This window comes from Solea senegalensis, linkage group LG18 (assembly GCF_019176455.1).
Source record: "Solea senegalensis isolate Sse05_10M linkage group LG18, IFAPA_SoseM_1, whole genome shotgun sequence".
NCBI lineage: Eukaryota > Metazoa > Chordata > Actinopteri > Pleuronectiformes > Soleidae > Solea > Solea senegalensis.
This window is the reverse complement of record NC_058041.1, coordinates 19,433,438-19,442,297: the sequence shown is the minus strand read 5'-3', so window position 1 is coordinate 19,442,297 and position 8,860 is coordinate 19,433,438. Positions and strand designations below refer to the sequence as shown.

General features: G+C 36.4%; 1 protein-coding gene across 1 annotated transcript in view; it reads left to right on the top strand.

The window, feature by feature from the left end:
• Positions 1-1,494: 1,494 nt before the first annotated feature.
• Positions 1,495-8,860, top strand: part of si:ch211-180a12.2 — a 12,106-nt gene continuing 4,740 nt past the window's right edge. The window contains exons 1-6 of the mRNA XM_044014321.1: positions 1,495-1,582; positions 2,937-3,260; positions 3,344-3,637; positions 3,886-4,191; positions 4,266-4,376; positions 6,216-6,377. Of these exons, the coding sequence (XP_043870256.1) occupies positions 1,531-1,582; positions 2,937-3,260; positions 3,344-3,637; positions 3,886-4,191; positions 4,266-4,376; positions 6,216-6,377 (1,249 nt within the window). The 5' untranslated portion in view covers positions 1,495-1,530. The remainder of the gene's footprint in view (positions 1,583-2,936; positions 3,261-3,343; positions 3,638-3,885; positions 4,192-4,265; positions 4,377-6,215; positions 6,378-8,860) is intronic.

Here is an 8,860-nt window from a genome sequence, read left to right as displayed (position 1 = left end):
ACTTACATCAGGAAACTCTAGATTATCTCACAATAATGCTGTGTGTATGTGTGTGTGTGTGTGTGTGTGTGTGTGTGTGTGTGTGTGTGTGTGTGTGTGTGTACTTGTATATGTATCTTTCTGAGGACCAAAAAAGTGTGTGAAATCTACAGCCACGTTTAGGCAGGACAACTCATACAGTGGATTATACAGATAAATAACTAAATATTATCAGGTTCTCAATAGTATTCAATTTCAAATTTGAATGTAATTTTAATGACTTCATTTATTTTTTATATTAAAGCTTCAATAACAATGTTGTATTGTGAGCTGTAATATTATTAATATATATATTATTAAGATATCAAAGTTAGATATTGTTGTTCATGCATTAAATGCTTTCTACATAAATACATATATATATATATATGTATACGTATATGATCTGAGCTGCTGTTCACTTGTGACTCAACAGCAGAGGTGACTCCTGGTCTTCCTTTCTTGGGGCGGTCCTCATGTGTCCTCATGTGTCCTCATGTGTCCTCATGTGTCCTCATGTGAGCTTGATGGTTTTTGCGACTGCACTTTTAACAGTTTTCTGGACTGATTCACCTTCACAAGTAATGATGGACTGTGGTTTCTCTTTACTTGGCCGATAATATGAATTCTAACAGTTTGAAACAGGGCTGTCAGCTGTGGACCAACCTGACTTCTGCACAACACAGCTGATGGACTCCCAACCCCCTTAAGAAGGAAAGAAAGTCCACTCATGAACCCTGACAAGGCTGTGAAGTGAGAACCGTGACGACATCATGAAGCTCACTGAGGGAAGGCAGAGGGTGTCAAATACAATGTTGGTAGTATATATACATATATATACATATATATATAGAGAGAGAGATAGTGTTCCAAAGACGAACAAGCAAACAGGGAAAAACAGCAGAGAGAAATATGATGAATGGATAAATAAATGATTGATTTGTGTGTAAAGATCAATTCAAAAGCAAAGACAAACATTTTCAACGACTAATCAGGTAAATGAATGAGACGACACCTCGTCCTTCAAATGTCAAACAAGCCGTGGCTAAAAATTAACTTGAAGGACACAGAGCAGCAGCTGATGTCCTGATGGTTGTCCTTCTTTGCCTGAAATGCAACAACATATGAACTTTCCCTCTGTTTGCCCACATGAGCTCAGTGGGGTTGCCCTCTCTGTGTGTTCACAGCAACACTGCACCAATGTAAAGTAGCCCCACAACCTTGGCTGGAGGCCTGGCTGAATGTTAAGTGGCTGGTTACCCCATCTGTGTGTCCCTGCACATCAGACTTCTCTCTGTGCCTCTGGACCAGTCCTCCAGGGGGACTCGCTTATTTATGAGACGCAAACACACACCAAGGGCCCTCTTTTCACCTCCTGTCAGGCCCAGGGACAATATGTCTTATTTGCCCATTTGGCAGCAGGAAAATCCCGCCCACTGTCATCTCGTCGTCCTATATAAGAGCGTAAAAGAGGTCTGGTGATAAGACGCTGGTCTCCAGACAAGCCCGGCCATGTGGTGTAAAGTCCTCGTCTATGTCGTCCTACTGACTCTCATAAAACACGGTGAGTTTTGTGATGTTGGTGAAGCTGTGGTTTGTGCTCGTGTTGTGTACATCTGTGTTTGTCGGGTTGTTGTGTTTGTGTTTCTTTCACATATGAAGACACTGGATAGAGTATTTTATCCACGTTGTTCACCATTTGTGTTTGTTTATAGTCACTGAGAATACATGTATATACACTATACACAGCGTGTGTGTGTGTGTGTGTGTGTGTTGCAGGTATTATTGCCACTGTATGCATTTAACAGTCCAACAACAGATGATCAGTTTTGTGTTTTTGTGTCCGTGCTACATGATTGAATCGTTTCATATCACGTGCTAACGGCTGTTGTCTCATGGTTGGGCATGTACTGCACATGTAATAGTTCTAAAAGCCTTTAATCTTTGATTTCTCTTTTCTTTGATCAGTCCGTCACTCTCAGCAAGCGAGTGCAACGTAAACACTTCACACTGAGAGTTTTTATTGTGCTAGTTACTAATTAATCTGATTGAAAGAGGAGCGCTGAGATTACTGATTCACAATTAGAGAACAAAAAGAAAGTGACAAAAGTCAAAGCCTTCAATCAAACGTTCTCACGAGTGTTGATTTAAACTTGTGACATTTGTCCATTTAAATTACACAACTTAAACAAGTGCTGTTCATGCTTGTTTGTTAAGGTTAATCCACCCATGAATGTGAAGTGGAAGATGTTGAAATGTTCACTATGTGTCTCAACAGTTCTGCAGAGACACAGATGAAACACACAGCCTCACATAATCTACAATATCTCACTAGTAAACGTACTCCTTTATTACTGACATGGACACATCTCCTTTAGCTTGAGTCAATAAATCACAGATAGTTCGAATAAAAATGACATGCATACATTTTTAAATGTGGAGATCATGCGTCCACGTGGACAGATCACCAGTCCATCACAGGGACTCCATTTAGACTAATCTAATCTAGTCTCATTGACCTAATCCCCAAATCTGCATGTTTTTGGAACCCGGAGAACCCAGAGAAAAAATAAGACGTGTGTGAATATATCGATTTTTCACTGGTTAAAAATGTTTGTTTGATGATTTATCTTCACCAAAACAACAACAACAAGAGTTTTTATTCTGGTAAAATTCTGTTAGAATGAACAATTGACATATGTTTGGTTTGAAAAGTAAAATGTAATGGATGGATTAAAATAAGAAGCAGTCATTCTCAAACGTTTAAATAATGCACAATAAATAAATGAATAAACAGGGTTTGAAGACAGTCGGTGGCACATTTGTGTTGCTTTTTTAACCTAATGAACATTTTTGTATAACATTGGTAAAGATATTGAACAGCTTCGTGAGCTTAGAAAGCTTCTCTGTGTTTCCAGTGACTCCAGATGAAGTTGTAGCCAGAGTGAACGCGAGCGCGAGCCTGCCCTGCCATGTGACGTTCCCGCCCTCTGCACGAGGCGTCGTCCACCGCTCGCTCATCAGTGCCAGCTGGAGAAGTAACGGCTCTGTGCTCGCGACGTTCACAGACACGGCAACACACATAAAGGACGGCTTCAGCTGGGACCTCAGTGAGTTCATCAACGGGGACTTTTCACTGACCCTCCTCACTGCCACTCCTGCCCTGCAGGGGGCGTACCATTGTGCAGTCAGCTACAACTCTACACTGCTGAACTCCAGTCATGTTACATTTGCTATCACTGGTATGTGTTTTTGTTCATTTGGGCTCATTTCAACCTAAAAATGTACAAAACTAAACTTTGTTCATGTTTTCTCTCCTTTATAGCTCCGCCCACTCTGTCTGTGCCTCAGCAGTGGGTGGTGTTAGAGACAGAGAACCATCTTAAGTGCCACGCACACGGTTTCTACCCACCGCCTGTTCTTTTCTCCTGGACCAGAGATGACCAAGAGATTGGGCCTCCCCTCCAGGCTGAAAGTGAACCCACTCCAGACGGGTTCTACACAGCTGTGGGAAACCTGACCTTCTTCCCTTCTCGCGAGGACCAGAATGTGACGTTCAGCTGTGTCGCGTCACACGACGGCACCGACCAACAGCTGGATTTCCAACTCAATATCACGTGTGAGTGAGGCACACTGTGTTCTGTTTCCACCTTAGTGTGTAATCTGTTCTAATAATATAATAATAAATAAATAATAATATAATATTACATACACTATATCACGTATGATGCAGAACAGCCATTTTGGGGGATTTTGTTTCTTTGAAACTTTTCTCTTTAATGTTTATGTGCTGGGACGGATTATGAGCCAGTGGGCATCTGGGCACAGACTGGTAAAGGGTCCCAAACCTCTCTGTTTTCACCTCAGATCCTCCGTCGGTCCGCCTCGCCGCGGTGCCGCCACAGTCCAACAGCGTCCCTCTCACTGTGTACTGTGACCTGGACAGTTTCTACCCAGAGGAAGTGTCCGTGTCCTGGAGTCAGAATGGCACGACTCTCCCCGCACCACCCACCATTGAGCAAAACCCGGACGGGACCTACAAAACCAGATCCTACTATACCCTGAACGTCGAGCAGAGGGGGCGAGGTGGACAGGTGGAGTGTGCAGTGAGCCAGCCTGGAGCGGTGCAGCCGGTCAGCGGCTCAGCACACCTGGAGAAACTAGATCCGCAGAGTAAGACTCTTTCTTTTCATCTTTTAGATTGTCTTTGCAGAAGTGGGACTCACGAGCATGTTGTTTTCCGTCAGATGAGGCTCCAGTGTTGACTAAATCAGCCAAAGCGTCTGTGGCTATGATGTGCATCTCTATCGTGCTGGTCTTCCTGCTCTGCTTTGGCTTTTCTTGGAGGAGAAGGGACGGTGAGTCGGAGCCTGTCATGCAGGCATTTTTAATTCATTCACCGACACAATTCACCTCAACACCTCAGGAGCGCATGTGGCCCATGCTTGGTTTTGGTCGTTTTAGTGAATCCAAATAAAAGAGTGGATGTCTGCAGTCTTCTGGTTTGGCATCTTCTGTCAGCAGTTGTGTAGCTGTACACACAACTTTAACACATAATATTTCCTCTAGAAAAACTGGTGTAGTGTGCAGTTTAAGGCCACAACTCAGGTCTGTTTTTTTAAATCCCACTCCAGTGTAGCTCCATAACAGAACCAATGCAATACAGCACCTGCCCGTACTTTAATAAAAGCCCCGCAACAGCCCCGTGCAGTCAGGGGCTGCAGGGGTAACAGCAGTTTGTTTTAGGCAAAAGGCTTTAAAGGAAATAAGACAGGAATGTGGATACAAACCTTTTTTCCCTGGAATAAGGAAAACAAAGTGTCTCGGCTGTGAAATGCTGGTAAAACTTCCAAGGTGACGTCAGCAGCCTGTGGAGTTATTTAAAAATAATGGTACAACACAAGGTCATTTCTGTGCATGAACGTTTGTCTTATGCAAAGAGAATGAAATCAACAGAAAGTTTTCACTGTGCACATGAAACTGAAGAAAATGTGTGTTTGCAATTCTACCACGTTAAATATTAAATTAGCTTTTTATTCATGCAAACATTCAACATGTAATTAATGATGGACTAATGAGGTACCATCTTATTGTGAAGGTAACTTTTAGGGTACTGAATTATACTGTGGCAACCATTTGTATCCTTTCTGATGCACTTATATTATATAATATATATATGCATATGTACATATATATGTTATATTATATATATCATATATGTATATATATGGTATTATATAATATATATATGCATATGTATATATATATATGTTATATTATATATATCATATATGTATATATATGGTATTATATAATATATATATGCATATGTACATATATATGTTATATTATATATATCATATATGTATATATATGATATTATATACTATATATGCATATGTATATATATGGTATTATATAATATATATATATACATATGCATATATATATTATATATAATATGTATGCATATGTATATATATATATATGTTATATTATATATGGTATTATATAATATATATATGCATATGTATATATATGTTATATTATATGTATATATTGTACTATATAATATATATATGCATATGTGTATATATATGTTATACTATATATATTATATATATCATATATGTATATATATTGTATTATATAATATATGTATGCATATATATGGATATACATATACATATATGTACATATATACATATAGATATCCATATATATATACATATATATATATTTATATATATATGTGGTGTAGATATCCATATATATAGATATCTATATCAATATATGTCATAATGTTGGATGTAATTCTGTCATAATGTTGGATGTAATTATATATACATACATATATTCGAGTGTTCCCATGACATTTTTAAAAAAGCAAACTCACTCCATTACAGAAATGTGAAGGAAATATTTTGGGCCCTTAGCATTTAGAAAATAACGTGTTTATCTAGAAATATACCAAAAACAGATGTATTGTTTTATTCTCACTGAAGTCAAGTTTCGAGTTTGAGATTCTACTCATTTTAAAGTCATTCCACTCTGAACTGGCCTTTAATGTTAGTAAAGTTGTTAAATTCACTTAACGTCAACAAAGTTGAATACAATGGGTTTGAGAGAGACCTCATTGTGAATTATTACCCACGGTTGTCTCTTATCTCTTGGTTACTCTGTTGTTCCCCATTCAGAGAAGCAGAAGTCTCTGACGGTGTCAGGAATCATCCTCCCTCCTCGTGTGATTGTGGGTCAAAAGGGCAGAGTGTCCGTGAGCATCGAGGGGAGGAGGGTGGACCGAGTCCAGACTGCGTGGTTCCTCAACAACACCCCCATCTCTGACACCTCCTTCACAGGTACGAGTCATAAAATAAAAATAAACACACTGGACTGAATAAGTGAGTACAGATGTCAAGCATGAAGTTTAAAAAGTGAAGTGAGGTGTGTCAGAAATGCAGTGTTTGGTCTCAGGGAGTGGTGTCGACTTATTTAACCAGGAAAAACAACACATTTTCTTTTTCAAGTGTGTCCTGGCCAAGACAGGCAACAGCGCCACACACACACGATACACGAACATTAAATAATCAAACATAAAAAACCCATAAATCAGCAAGAACATGTGCAGACAGATCTCGTCCAGCATTCTCCAGTGAGACCGAGACTCTCTGCATTCACAGGATGCTCTGAGTGTCTGCTCACTCTGCCTGAAGTGGAGAATGTTGAAACTTGAATATTTCATCTGCACGAACAGTGGACAAGAGGAATGTGATCGTGAGGAAAGGATTTAGCTGAGTTTACTCTTCACCCAGTCTCAGTCTGTGACATGAAGGATTACACGGCTAAACGAAGCTATCGCAAAGGTCACCACACGTCCAGCACTTCATCCACAACACTGACACGTCACATCCAATCCAACTTTATTTATAAAACAACAACAGCTGAAACAAAGTGCTGTACAACAGAGAGAAATAAGATGGATAAAATAGAAGAAGTGACATCATAGAAAACGTACAATAAAATACTGTAGAGAGTAAAAACATACAATAAAACTATAAAATACTGTAGAGAGTAATAATAAAAACATACAATAAAACTATAAAATACTGTAGAGAGTAAAAACATACAATAAAACTATAAAATACTGTAGAGTAAAACATACAATAAAACTATAAAATACTGTAGAGAGTAAAAACATACAAAAACTATAAAAATACTGTAGAGAGTAATAAAAACATACAATAAAACTATAAAATACTGTAGAGAGTATAAACATACAATAAAACTATAAAATACTGTGAGAGTATAAACATACAATAAAAATAAAATACTGTAGAGAGTAAAACATACAATAAAATTATAAAATACTGTAGAGAGTAAAACATACATAAAACTATAAAATACTGTAGAGAGTAATTATAAAAACATACAATAAAACTATAAAATACTGTAGAGAGTAAAAACATACAATAAAACTATAAAATACTGTAGAGAGTAAAAACATACAATAAAACTATAAAATACTGTAGAGAGTAAAAACATACAATAAAACTATAAAATACTGTAGAGAGATAAAACATAAAACTATAAAATACTGTAGAGAGTAAAAATACATAAAACTCTATAAAATACTGTAGAGAGTAAAACATAACTATAAAATACTGTAGAGAGTAATAATAAAACATACAATAAAACATACTGTAGAGTAAAAACATACAAAACTATAAAATACTGTAGAGAGTATAAACATACAATAAAACTATAAAATACTGTAGAGAGTAAAACATACAATAAAACTATAAAATACTGTAGAGAGTAAAACATAAAATAAAATACAAAAACATAAAATACTGTAGAGAGTAAAAACATACAATAAAACTATAAAATACTGTAGAGAGTAAAACATAACTAAAATACTGTAGAGAGTATTAATAAAAACATACAATAAAACTATAAAATACTGTAGAGAGTATAAACATACAATAAAACTATAAAATACTGTAGAGAGTAAAACATACAATAAAACTATAAAAATACTGTAGAGAGTAATAATAAAACATACAATAAAACTATAAAATACTGTAGAGTAAAACATACAATAAACACTAGTAAAACATAATAAAACTATAAAATGCTGTAGAGAGTAAAAACATACAATAAAACTATAAAATACTGTAGAGAGTAAAAACATACAATAAAACTATAAAATACTGTAGAGAGTATTAATAAAAACATACAATAAAACTATAAAATACTGTAGAGAGAGAGTATAAAAACATACAATAAAACTATAAAATACTGTAGAGAGTATAAACATACAATAAAACTATAAAATACTGTAGAGAGTATAAAACATAATAAAACTATAAAATACTGTAGAGAGTAAAAACATACAATAAAATTATAAAATACTGTAGAGAGTAAAAACATACAATAAAACTCTAAAATACTGTAGAGAGTGTAAACATACAATAAAACTATAAAATACTGTAGAGAGTAAAAACATACAATAAAACTCTAAAATACTGTAGAGAGTAAAAACATACAATAAAACTCTAAAATACTGTAGAGAGTGTAAAATGCACAGGCAGCCAGTGGAGTGAAGCTAACATAGGCGTTACGTCCGATCATAACACAAACATGGTCACATGAGTAACTGATGGAAACCAGAAGTGAGTCCTTTAACACATCCTACACTTCCACACAATTACTATCTGTGGTATTTCATTTAAAATGTCACCATTTGTTTCTTATGGGATAGAAGAAATGATAGAAGACGGTGTCCGTGCAGCTTTAAGGACGTTCGCTAAAGGCGCGAGACGGTGCCCGCGCAGCTTTAAGG